At 36.3% G+C, this 14,075-nt stretch overlaps 1 protein-coding gene across 1 annotated transcript in view; it reads right to left on the bottom strand.

The window, feature by feature from the left end:
• LOC135686977 (ubiquitin-like modifier-activating enzyme 6) overlaps positions 1–9,653 on the bottom strand; it is a 38,880-nt gene extending 29,227 nt beyond the window's left edge. Inside the window, exons 1-4 of the mRNA XM_065203393.2 lie at positions 9,521–9,653; positions 7,664–7,758; positions 6,942–6,970; positions 6,414–6,508 (exon numbers count right to left, since the gene is read on the bottom strand). Of these exons, the coding sequence (XP_065059465.2) occupies positions 6,414–6,508; positions 6,942–6,970; positions 7,664–7,758; positions 9,521–9,579 (278 nt within the window). The 5' untranslated portion in view covers positions 9,580–9,653. The remainder of the gene's footprint in view (positions 1–6,413; positions 6,509–6,941; positions 6,971–7,663; positions 7,759–9,520) is intronic.
• Between the last annotated feature and the right edge of the window lie 4,422 nt (positions 9,654–14,075).

Here is a 14,075-nt window from a genome sequence, read left to right as displayed (position 1 = left end):
CCAACCCTGGGATCATAAAACAGGCCCATGGAATCGAGCCCGCAATAAAGCTACTGTCTGTTCAAGCAACTTGCCCTAAAAACTACAATTATCTTTATCAGTACTTGCATTAAGAATTGACTTGTGATATCTTCAGCAGAATATACAAGCAAGCACCTTTACAAGCCCCTTTATAAAGCATCTTAGGATCCTATGCCCGCAAGATATTTTGATTCAACAGAAAGACACATTCCCTTTTTTGTGCTGACGGACACCCAGATCGCCGTATGGCCAGACGACATGGAATCTAGCAAATTCCTTTTAATGTGGCCCTGATTAGCTTTTAATCCAATGGAATTGCAAACTTATATACATCAAATGTTTCTGGACAACGCTACACCAAACATTAAGCTTGCCAACAACCGTCAAAGCCTTCCCAATTTAAATGGCATCTTGTTACAAAGGCTGCCGGTTCACTGCGATATATTCACGTGCCGTATTAGCTCAAGCTCTAAGTTCAGGTTTTGGGAATACAGATTCAATAATTTATACATGTTGCCAACACCCATTCTTCTATTTTTTCACTAAAAATAAATCTTTTACTAGATGAAAGGAAGACATCAATAATGTTTCGTCGAGATCCTTATGAAGCTGTAATTTAGTATAACTAAATTCCTTATTTTGGCTCAAAAAAGGTACAACTTTTCATAAATTATTCGAGTACTTAACAGGTTTGAAAACAGATAGCTGTGCCCTTAGTGTGTATAAATTCACCTTAAATATGCAAGAGTAAGGTATTAACTAGGGTAAAACCCTCAATCAAAACTGTACAATACTGTATATTTTTCCGCGCATATAGAAGCTGAAACTTATCTGAGCATAAGAGCTCAGTTTCACATACTCGCTTTCCTGGAAAGGAAATTAGAAATAGTTGGAACGTGCATGAATGCACATAAACACGGCCAGACTATTTGCCAAATGACTATTTTACAATTAGTGACAAAATAAGGGCAAGAACTGCATCAGACTGCTTCAAGCAAAACTTTTTGATTCGATGAAAAAGATGAATAGATACGAAATTGTCTTTGTAAAAAAAATTACATGTTTATGTGTGCGTTTTGCTAGGTCTGTGCTGTGATGTCTTCATTCTTAAAAACCCGAGCCACTAATAATACATAGGACAATTGATGAATTAGCATCCTTTAAGTAATGTTTCATATTATTATGCCTGATTAAAATTCTTCTAGTGTTACAAATATTTAGAAGAAAGCTCAATTTTGATAAGAAAGCTGGTAAAAACTTTGTTGAAGTTACTTGTGAAAACCTGCTTAACGACACAGCAAAGAACGTCTGGTCCAGTCAATGACTGGAATTCCAACTTTCTAATAACATTGTAACCACATCAATGAAAATTCTTAACTTTTAGCCGTTGGCAAAAACAAGCTGAAAAATTGAATAGAAATTCCAACCGTTAGAGGAATTAGGCTGTTTTTTGTAATGGTGTACTCATCCTGGCTAATAATTAGGCCTTTAAGTTATGTTTCCCATTCAAAAAGGATTTCGTTCACAAAGGCCCAATCCTTTTGAGCAGATTGTTAACCTTGACAGCTCACTGAGATTTTGGTTCCAATTTGATGAAAATCTCCTTAATATTCTCCTCATAAATATACCATATGCGATTGAAGTGGAAAATGACTGAAAGAACTGTTAATGTACATCAATGTAAATCAACAGTTAATGGATAAGCAATCTGGCATGGTCAATTGAAACAGCAAAAAAGCAAAAACATTGAAAGTGTTTAAACATAAAATTTGAGTTGTCACTAGTCATTAGATAGAGGACTGATCAGCAATAGAAAAAGCCTTACAGTTATACAAAGACAGAAAAAAACTCGCTTATCTTGCCAATAGCATGAAAAATTGTCATCATGGCTTAGTTTCACGACCTTCCAGTAAATTTCACATTAAAATTGACCTTCCATGTTCTTAGTAGAATGATTTGTTCTTCTAAGCTTTATAAAATACAATTTATGAGCTTAATTAGCGAATTACGCTGGCAAGAATTCCAGCCAATCTCGCATTGGTCTAGCCATCTCATAAACTAACCATTGGGATTAGCTTATTGATGGATTGTCCAGTTTTGTGAAAAATCAAAACAACACAGCAAAACAAATAATTATATCAATAGATGCTTTGGAGAAGCTTCCTTCTTGGAAAAATCTACAGATGTCATTAAGCAAGTTTCAACATTTTAGAGTTACATAGAGTAGAACGACAGTTGCATTGGAAAAGGGAAGGAGAAGCAGACAGAAAAATCATGGGAAAAACTGTAAAGGAAGTATTGGGTAGGATCAAAGTTGCAAGAAGATACCATTCAAACGGCTGCAATTAGATTCAGGGTGATTTGCTGACGGAGTTGACACAGTATGGTAAAAGTACGATGATGCCGGTATTTTCAAGACATGATTTCAAGAGCAAGATATGGTTTTCCACATCCAAAAATAACAATGTCTTGCAGCAACTGCGAAAACCGATGCAGAAATGAAAAACTTTTTATTACTAAAAAGCTGAGAGCACTTACAACCAATGCAAATGCCAAAAGAATAAAAGTTCGATGTAGCATCAATGTAGCCTACCTAATATGTTAGATGTGTTATCAAGTCGTTTTCTATGGGGCTTTCTAACACAGAAACAGATAAAGGGTGAAAACCACCCATGGTTAACTACGGAAAGGCATTACATCAATGAGTGCGATAAGATTATTATAAAAGCCACAGTCTCAAAGAAAGATATAGATTTCCCATTATACAAGCAAGAATAACACAAATACTTGTCTCTTTAAATACATAACATATCAAATTTCTGGAATTTAATCAGAGAAATATTTCCAGGAGAGACATTTTGCAACAAAACATTCATACGTCGGCCAGCGACACGTATTTCTGAACGATTGCCAATCTCCCAAAACAGCCTTTCCACTTCGTGATTTTGCATTGGGAAAGCCAACTGCTCAAGCATTACCCGCAAAACGTGCATTTAAGGTCTCATATGCTAGTAAAACTTTTGCGAGAAAATGGCTGCTGCAGTCACTAAAAAAGGTAAAGTAGCAGAAACTGACAATACTCCGTCGGGTTGATAGATATCATATATATATACGGAGATCACCACCCGTCTTCCTAGTAAATTTGTCATGATATCGACGGAAGGGGATGTAGCGAAAGATAACGCTGGCGAGAGCGATTCTCGCCTTATCTTTATTCTCCCCGTGGTATATCCCTTTTTCCACACTAATTGATACCACTTGCTGCGTTACCCTAGGATCAGGGGTGTAGTGCTATCAAAATTACAAGGGGGCTCCTGCACAAAATGTTGCGAAAAACAATAGCAAAAGTAGAAATTGGCTAATAGGCCTGGCCTGGCATTTTTCTGTTATATCTAAATGACTTCATAAGATGCTTACTAACATAAAAAGGTTAACTTTTTGTTGACAACACGATGCTTTACAGGTCTGGAAAAACCTAAACAAAGAACTGAGGCAAAACTTCGGGATATATACCGGAAAATGAGCCAACCACAAACCCGAATCATTGAAAAAATTAATCCGCGATGATTGCCCAAAGAAAATATCAGTGCCTATACCAAAAGTCCTTTGACTTTCAGGGTAACAACACATTTGTTGCATCAACCACAGAGTACAAAAATCTAGGGAGACAATTAAACCAAACATATTTCATAACCAATGTCATCCATGTGTACAAAAGTCTCACCTAAGCTTTGTCTACCAAGTGACTAGAAACAAGAGATGGAAGTTCCTCAAGTGAGGAAGAGGGGGTCATATCCCAGCACAACGATGAAAACACCTATGTAATAAGGTCCTTAGAACCGCAAACCATATAAAAGATACTGCTAACCCAAGGTTCCTCGTCCGGTAGGGTCTTTCATGTGCGTCAGGTGGATCCCGACCGTCAAAAAGCTGCTCTACGCAACAGGAATTCTATCAGAGTGGGAACGAGGAATGTAAGAACCCTATATCAAATTGGGAAGTTGGAAAACGTGAAAGAAGAGATGATGAGACTTAACATCAATATTTTAGGTATTAATGAAACCAGATGGCCAAATAATGAGGATAAATGGCTATAGAATGATTTATGCAGGTGTAGGACAAGCATGAAAAAGGTGTAGGACTCTTTGATGGATAGCAATATTTAAAAATGCATAATGGGATACTGGGCCGTTAGTGAAAGAGTTCTCCTTGTTAAGTTGCATGGTCAGCCTTTTAATATATCAATAATAGTGGTATACGCGCCCACTACAGAAAGATGAGATGAGATTGACAACTTATACGAAACCTTGGAGAAAGCAAAAGCCCAATGTAAATCAGATGAAATCAATATTGTCATGGGAGATTTGAATACAAAAATTGGTAGTGGAAAAGATGGTAAAACAGTAGGGCAGTATGGATATGGGGTAGGAAATGAGCGTGGAGACAGATGGATACAATAGTGTGATATGAATGATATGATAATAGCGAATACCTGGTTTAAAGAACATCCGCGGCGAGTTTACACATGGAAAAGTCCTGGTGGCCTAACAAGGAACCAGATTGATTATATCACCAGAAATGATAGATTTAAGGGTGCCGTTAAGCAAGCAAAAGTATATCCAGGGGCAGACTGTGGAAGTGACCATAACTCCGTGGTCTGCGCTATCCAATCAAAACTGAAGAAAGTGAAAAAGCCTAAGGTAGAGAAGGCTCACGATTTCAAACGACTTAATGACCCAGGTGCTCGTCTGGAATACTCAACACAAGTTAAGAATATATTTGACAGACTAATTGATGAAGGTGAAGAACTCACATGGGACGCAATGAAGAATATTCTGGTTGAAACGGTACAAGAAAAGGTTCCAGAGAAAGACAAAATAAGTAAAAGTAAATTGACAACAGAAGAGATAATATCACTAATGAGGAGCAGGCAGAAAATCGATAACAGAGGAAGTAATGAATATAAAATTGTAGATAGAAATATCAAACAAATGTGTCAGGCAGCCAAAGAGAAGTGGTTGGAAGCTCAATGCGAAGAAATTGATAAGAGGATAAATAAACATTCACATAAGATGTAATCAAAACAAAGGATGGAAAAATACTGGTTGAAAAGAACGATATTCTAGCTCGGTGGACGGAATATGTTGGAGAGTTATTTCACGATGTAAGGAAACCATTACCAAAGATTAAAGATCCAATTGAGAGACCCAAGATTCTAAAGTCAGAAGTTCATGCTGCGATTAGACAGATGAAAAAGAACAAAGTGGCAGGGCCAGAGTGAGTAGTTGTCGAAATGTTAAATGCATTAGGAGAGTACGGAGTAGAAAAATTGACGAATGTAATCAATAAAATGTATGATGATGGAAAATTTCCCGATGCTTTAAGAAAATCTGTTTTATAGCTCTTCCGAAAAAGTCAGATGCGGTGGACTGTGAACAATATCTTGCCATTAGTGTCATGAGTCACATCATGAAGATCATTTTGTGAATCCTCTTCATGAGAGCTAGGAACAGAATCTCACAAGAGATTCGAATAGAGCAGCTCGGTTTTGTGAAAGACTCGGGAACTAGGAATGCCACTTTTGTGCTGAGGATGGTAGCAGAAAGAGCTGTGGAAATTCAAAGAGCTGAGTTCATCTTTTTTATTGACTACAGCAAGGCGTGTGATAAAGTTCGTCATGATGACATGTTTGACGAACTACAAAAGTTGGATATGCATTAAAAAGACCTTCAATTGCTGCAGAATCTCTGCTGGAATCAATCTGCATGCATTAGAGTCGATGGTGAATGCAGTAACTACACAGATATTGTGAGAGGGGTTAGACAAGAATGTGTGATGTCGCCAGATCTTTTCAACCATTAAACTGGAAAGATCTTGAGAGAGATAAATAACGAGAAGGGTCTGAGGGTAGGTGGAAGCAATATAACTAACATAAGTTATGCAGATGACACAGTTTTGTTAGCGGAATCTGCCAGTGATCTACAAATGCATCTTGATGTTGTCGTAAGTGAGAGTGAGAAAAAATGTCTGACTATAAACTGTAACAAAACAGAATGTTTAGTCGCTTCAAAGAAAAGGGAACATCTTGTGTTCATGCTGAGAGTAAAGGACCAGAAAATTAAACAAGTCTTGTCTTTTAGCTATGTACTAGAAACTGCCTCTTTGCAAAGAGACTTTTTGTCATAAGGGCAGCGTCCACCCCCTTGCCTCCCCGTCAATATGCTAATGGCTACAAAGCAATTCTAAGGTGAAAAATTAAAAATGTTAAAAAAAATTGAATAATCATATTCTCATCAAAAGAAACCCTTCCTCAAATTGCTTGAGATGCATGAGTCCAAATTATTCTTATGAACAAGAGAAGAAGTTTCATTCTCAAAAAGCTAAATAAATACCTGTTTTTTCCATTTCTGACATCCTGTTCCCTTAAAAAAAACTGAACACCAAGATCCTTTGAGCAGGCAATTTTCTGATCAAGAATGGTAAGAGACTGAAAAGAATGGAAAAGTTTGTTTAAAAGTTATGCATACATAGTATTGACTTCTTTATAAGAACACTCTATAATTCAGTTTCCTTATAATACTATTTGATATTTGACATGACATAGTATATGTATAAAAATGAAAATGTACCTTTATTTGTTAGGATATCTATACAAAATATGTTACTGTGAAAGCACTGATCAAAAATCTTTATCAAAGTACAATAACTTCTGAATATCCAGCTTTGCTTGAAAAAAACCAGTATTTGCTGTTCAAGCTATAGATCGAACAGTGTAGAGCCTATCTATCATGCTTCAAAGTTGCAGGACCTATCTAGCTATAGATGTGCATGACCTATCTGTTATGCTTGGTTGTTCACTTAGGCAAAAGGACTTATCTCTACCTGTGCAGTGCTACACAGAAATAAAACCTCTAACATACCTTTACACCAGATAACACAACATTTTTTGCTGCAATAAAATGATAAGCATTAACCCTGCATGAGTTTTGAAATTTGAAACACCTTCATTTCATTTAAACCTTGGATGACCTTGCTAATTTACATGTCAAAATAAACAAAGAGATCATGACACTGTTAAAAGTGATGATATAAGACAAATATTGAGCGCAAGTGTCAGTGCCAGCCATCAGGCTATGGGAGAGGGAGGACAAAATTCAAATTACAGGCCATGCCCTTTTTTATTGCGAGAAAATGCCATTTGACCAATAGAGAATGCCAAATTTACCAACAGGAAACTCATGACAGCTATCTATAAAGCCAGTTTCAAAACTAAAAAATCACACCACGAAGTATCTTTGACAAAATATTACCTCCCCACAGATATTTTCTCATTAAATTTAGAAGAAGAAAAAATACAAACTGCTGATAAAAATGATAAGCAAAATACTGCAAATACTTTTATCTACTGGAAGAGGAGGTTTTGCTTTTAAATATGGAAAATATAATTATAAAATTCGGTAGCATTGTTGAAAGAACCTGGCAAAGAACAGAAACATACTATTGAAGAAAAGAGGCTACACCTGAACAAGATGCCAAATTTGAAAATTAAGGGGTTTGAACAAAAATAAACAACTTTATCAAATATGGCAATCTTTTGTCACACTTTGAAAAAGAGGAAGGAGGAAATAGTGTTGAGTATTACCAATCTCTATTCCTACTCCACCCATTCCTGCAATGAATACATTTGATTTGGAAAGCATCTTCATTGCATCATCTCCAAGAACATATCGCTGTCGACTATAACAGATTAGTTAAGCAGATAAATGAACTTACAGCATTGAAAGCTTATTGGATTAAGAGCTAAATGTTCTAAATGACCTGTCTCCCTCACTTTTTATCTCTCAGTTATATAGGGAAATATTTAGAAAATTAAATAATCAATCTTCAATTAACATGCATGACATCTATCATATTAATATAGGGATATTCATCTCAACTTTGCACTTAACTACACTTTGCTATGACAATAAAATTCTTGAGGGGCCGATGACGTCAATATTCAGACAAAATTTAGCATACACATATGACAAAATGATTAAGTGATAGAAACGTGTCCAGATTATTTGACCAATAAAAGAAATGTCTTGACCCCAACAATGACCCCAACTGCTTCATTTGCATGTTTTAAAAAAAGAGAAAATGTAGACATTCTTTCGTTCTCTGCAATTATCTATAAACATTTAACAAACATTGTTGGCCTGACAGGACTTTGAATTAAATTATCTAAATGTTGTGATTCTTTAATGTAAAGTAATTTCAATTCATAGGAGAAACATCCAACCCAGCCAGGACATGGCATAAAAACACTCAAGAATAGTTTTTTTTGGGCTTTCACCACATACAGCTTGAATAAAACTTGCTTCAACAAGTGCAGGAAAATCAAGCATAACAGTTGTCTGGGGACTTCTCTTATGAATGAAGGATATTTACTCTGCATAAAATGGTGGAAGTAAAGCCCATTCTGTTAAAATCGTATCTTAAAGATACATAAATCTATATAGTTTTGTTGCAAAAATTGTAATTACTGTTTTCCTGGCAGGCCGGGCAGTGAGAAAATATGCTACAAAACATATATATGCTATGCCCAATTATCCTTGCAAGATAGTGAAAGTTGTACATATATGTAAGATTAATAAAAAACTTCCCAGCTAGCTGAGGTTCCTTTTTTCAATGGAAAAGGCCAGAGGAAACTTCTACATACACCAGTCCTACTTGTGTCAAAACAAAGCCCCTGGTTTTTATCCAAAAAATTGTATGTCTTTGTATTTATACAGAATAAATATATATATACGTGTTATCATACGGCAAAGAAGAAAAATTCTTTCCACAAGAGTGCTGCACAATTATGTAAGTATTCACTAAGTACAACTTGCTACTGTGAATATTCAGACAAATTTTTGATTTTCTTACCACTAGCTGGTAAAAAGTCTAAAGTGTTTCTTCACAGAAAGGGAAAGACTTCCTTAAACCGACATGAAAATGTTTGGGCCTAACAAACATCTTGATGGCCCGGTCTGCAGAGTATGGCACTTTTCGACGAGATCTCCGGTGTGCACGAGCAAAAAGCCTGGTGTGCCGGTGTGCACAACCAAAAATGTCTGGTGTGCTGGTGTGCACCGACTATTTTCCCCTGTTGTGGTTAAAATTTGTGAATTTGCATTTCACCGTAAAAATGCGTGTGAAGTATACTGTTGAAGATAGCGCAAGTTTCTTTTTGTATATTTGTCAAGTAAGATTCATGATACCTCAAATTGTTCATACAAAACTGTGCTTGTTTTTATCAGCTGACATTTTCTATGGGACTACACCAAGCCACACTCATCTTAGTTGCCACACCCAAAAATACCCGGTGTGCAACAGATTTTGCACAAAAATATCTCCGGTGTGCACATGCCATACTCTGCAGACTGGTTGATGGCGTATCGTGAATTTGCAAGCATTCGCCATTTTTTAGTTATCTGACACAATGTTAAAATAGACTGTACTAAAGTAAATTTACCTGTATAAAGAGTCGTCAATTTCTCCTTCCATGGTATTACCCATATCCATCGACCCCATCTTTCTGCAAATCAAAACTGAAATGCTTCCAATCCAGCCTCCGCCTCTAGGTCATACTTATTACTTCATGTGAAGACCACATTAAAAGGTTTCTAGGAAATTCAATAATGGCGGGTGGCATAATTGTCCACAAACTTTAGTTCACGTGAACTGAGTTTCATGTAAATTTTGTATGGATAGTTCTTTTCAGAATCGTAACTCTAAACATTCCTTTCAAGAGACATTGTTTATCATTTGCTTGGACACAAATAATACTTTTTTATTTATTTGCTATTATTTATTCTGCGAAGCGCAATGTAACCATTCCACACCCGAAAACGAAGGGCAAATCACTCTAAGAAAGTCTCGTACACCTTTTGTGAAAATCCTATTATTTTATCTGAAAATCTCCAGAAATCCTTTTGTTTTAGGCAAAATCTCGTACGCTATTTGCAAAAGTGAATCGCCGCTCGCCCGAAAAGTATCAAATTTTCATGAAATAGATGAGTCTGTCACAGGATTCCAAAATAAAGAAAACCCACCTAAAAGCTAATGAAAAGTAAACTCTGAAAATATCATATATCCGAAAACAAATTGATGCTATTTAATTCTTTAAAATTGACATATTAAACTCTCAGATTCTATTCATTTTTCCGAAATATCTCTATTTTGATTTTTTATATTTATGTGTTTCCACAGAGCAGCCGAGGGTAGTTTTCAGGACACTGAGAGTCTATGCTTATCGAGCAGTGTCTTGGTCCCTCCTCCCGATATGACCACACCTCGTGATTCCTACGCCTAGAATTGCTGAGAGTGGACAACTCCCTTCACTTTGGACAAAAGTTTGGTCATGTCAGAGACTCAAACCTCAAATACTTGGATCCGTGATCCGTGACTCTAACCTCCGATCAATCTTCACAACATTTCGGTCCCCCCCTCCCTTTTCTGCAAGAAGATTATTTTGTACAGCCAAGCCTTGAGTTTTGAAGAAAGAAAAATTCGCATCCGATCATATTTAATCTGAATATATGTTACAAAGCTGCTGCAATATCCACAGAATCTATTAGGTCCATGTGCGCAGTTTAGGAACCTTAGTTCGATAACTAAGGTGCACCGATCAAAAGGAGGTCCCCAAGATATTCATATTTTTTCAGACTACGCTCAAGTTCACCTTGTTTTCAAAAGATGTTAAAGTTCTTTAACTGAAGCAAATGGTTCAGCTACGTCCTAGTAAATGAGAATAAGTATCATTTTCACACTGTGCTGTTGTGTTTGAAATGTGGTAATCACGTGGATGGGTCCTTTTTGCAGTCCGTAAATAGTGTCCAGTCTCGGTTTTTCCCAAAGGCCCCAAGTAACTCCATTAGGCCACTGGATATAGGTCAACGCAAAAAGACTTATCTGGAAAAAATTGACTTATAAAAACTTTTTGGATGATCATGTAATGATGTTCACTGCAAGAATTACGTGACTTGATAAGACAAATGCACAACAACTTACATTGAATTTCTAACCACAGATGAAGTGAAGGATGTTTCACTAGAAAATATAAAACTGGAGTCTCAGCGTACTTGAAAGTCCACTTTACTCATGTTGTAATTAAACGCTATACGATTTTACAACTCCTTACAAAATAGTATTAAATGCATTAAACTATGTATCATATCATGTTCTAAAATTGACTGATTCATTAGCTTCTCTAATCAAGCGATGTGTATTGTATTTGGACTTCATTCCAACAGTTCTATCTCAATGAAGCAATAATTTTCGAGCAGGATCTATTCTAGGCTACCTTGAATAAACTTATTTCCAAAGAGATTGCAACTTCATTTTACAAAGGTGAGTACGTGTAATATGTTAACACAGGTACTTTACAGATCCTCTTTTAAACTATAGATCGGCAAGGTTAGAAAAATTAAAAGTGGAAGGAAAGACACATTTGACTACTTAGATCTTAGAAAAAATGGTATTTTAAATTGCATCATTTGTAGCTTAATACTTGGACCACAAAATACACTTGTTTAAAAATAAAATTTTCTATGTTCTGAATAGGGACTTCTATTCTGCTACATAAAAAACTCTAGAAATGGATCCATGCAATGGAGTCAGATTGCAAGTACCACTTGTCTGGTTCTGGTTTTAATAGTATCTTTTCAATTAAGCAGTTATGCCCATTTGGTCAGGGAGAGTAGCAATGTTAAGAGCGTGTCTTATCATCTCTAAATTCTTTTAATCCTTGTATCAATTGCTTTAACCTTTACAATCGTTTCTCGGGTTTTTGAACGAAATAATTAAAATTTAATGGCCAAAAAGCGAAAGCCAAGCTTTCAAAGCATGTGTAAACCAATGACATCTATCATTATTGAAAGGCAGCAAATAGGAAGGGTGAAATTATTGAGGGAGGGGGCACCATTGCTTGCGGACGATAGGTAAGAGCTCCTCCAAGAACAACAGCAGCTACGAGCCTGCAAAACATTCACCAAGATAATAAAACTAGACATATCTCTTTATTTATTCTAGACATATCTTCCTGCCTGATAAATACTGAAATTTCTGCACTCAAGTATTTTTCACAAGAGTTCTATTTTTTCACCAAGAAAGAGACATCGCCAGAAATTCCCCCTTTCCCCCATATGCAAGTGGAATTCGAGGGACTCTTTATGAAAATTACGCAATATCAAATAAAAGAGCTCTCTTCATGCCTTAGGTGCTAGATATCATGCCTAAGATAGACATCCCATTACATGTGCATGTCGGTAATGGAAACATAATGTGGACGATGATAATGGTGAACGTGGCTCCAAGATATAAACGCGGGTTTTCTTTAAAATCTCGTTTATGCATTTTCTTGAAAAGAAGCAGAAATGGAAGCCTCTTGTAATTTGCTTCACTAGCAAATTACAAGCTAATTACAAATTACTCGAAATTACAAATTACAAATTTCCGATGAATTGGACAATTTTAGCATTATCTTTCAACCTTCCCCAATACATTCGAATCCCAATAACTTGAACATTTGTTACTTTGAACAATTGTCATCGAGGCTTTAGAAGACAGTATTTTACAGTAGTACACACCCTACTTCCTGGAAATCATCCTTAAGAATGAGATAAATTTTAAATGCTTGATAACGGGTCAAAAACGTTATGTTGCTCCGTGATACGGTGACGCCACATATAAGATGGACACAGTACTAAATCTGTGTGTGCTTGTATAATCCTTTTTTGCCTTGCTGGACAACAGAACTTGAGGAAGTGACTTATAGGTTATTGATTAGCACAGCAAATGTCTGAAGACCAATGAAATTTGAGACTTCGTGTCGATCTCCATTCAGTAATATGTAATGGCCTAGTATTGAACGAGGTCACGGAAGTCAGAGATAGCTTGGAGGATTCTTGGTAAAAGGTTTCCACAACGACTTGTTTTGTGTCTTTTTATAGCTTTTGGAATTCAGTAACGTTGAAAATTTTCCCGTGAAGGCTATTTAACTAAACCTGTCGTTTCTCTTTGATGGTAAGGTCATTCTGTAAATGAAACCAGTCTAAAACCGGTCTAAGCATAAAAAGCTTTGGTGTCCTCTCAAATTTGTTGCATACGAGAATATATTTATGGTATCATTAAAACATTTATGGGAGTCATTCGTGAGTAAATTCCACAACAAGAGAGGGTGGTGAACTGCAAAGGGGTAAATTGTGTCACATTGTCTGTTCTATTTGAAATAAGAGCTTTATGGAAATTGTGGAGTTTGAAACCAATTTTTTCAAATGTCGTACTCTATAAATGATTTAGTGTTAGGACATAATTTACCAAAGGTCAAAATGTTACACTTCTGTTACTGATAATTTTTTCAAGGCGTGCGTTTTGGCAGTCGTTGCAATTATACGCGAATGGTGCCACACAAGGAGAGGCAAAGGCCTCGTGTTGATAGTGTGATGAAAACGATAATTATCTGGGGCTCATATGATGATAATGAAAGTCCAGAAGGAGTCGAGAGTTCCCTAATAACCCATCTGCAACTGCTTTGACCCGGTTGGAAGAGTTCAGCCAAAAATTATTTTCTTGAGGACAGTTTGCTTGTATAGTAATAAGTTTCATTTTAACGATTAACATTTTAACAACTTCACTTAATCGACCTGCCGCTCAATTTTATGAAGCTGGGTGTGTCTTTTATTACCCTATAAGCTGTTCACCTACACTTTTGAAGAGATCACACAGTCTAATGCACTTTTTAAAAGTCTTGGTCAGTGGTAAATTAATGCTAGTTTTATGGAAAGTGAATTATTTATAGTTAGGTTACTTCCAAAATGTATCTCTATCTAGTCTAACTTTGTTCGGTTGAGAAACTGTTGCCTCAAGCAACTTTTTCCTTTAAATGATTTATCTTTTTCCAATCGCTTGGATTCGAGCGAGTGCACATAACCACACTTGAAAGAAATCGTAGATCGAAAGTCACGTGACGCGACTTTTCGCGCCGAAATCATAGCCAAATATCTTGCGTCAGCTTAAACTGAAACTAA

Source organism: Rhopilema esculentum, chromosome 20 (genome assembly GCF_057945365.1).
Source record: "Rhopilema esculentum isolate cy_ngs chromosome 20, ASM5794536v1, whole genome shotgun sequence".
In the NCBI taxonomy this organism is placed as follows: Eukaryota; Metazoa; Cnidaria; class Scyphozoa; order Rhizostomeae; family Rhizostomatidae; genus Rhopilema; species Rhopilema esculentum.
The sequence above is the reverse complement of the archived record's forward strand: the minus strand, read 5'-3'. Positions and strand labels throughout refer to the sequence as shown.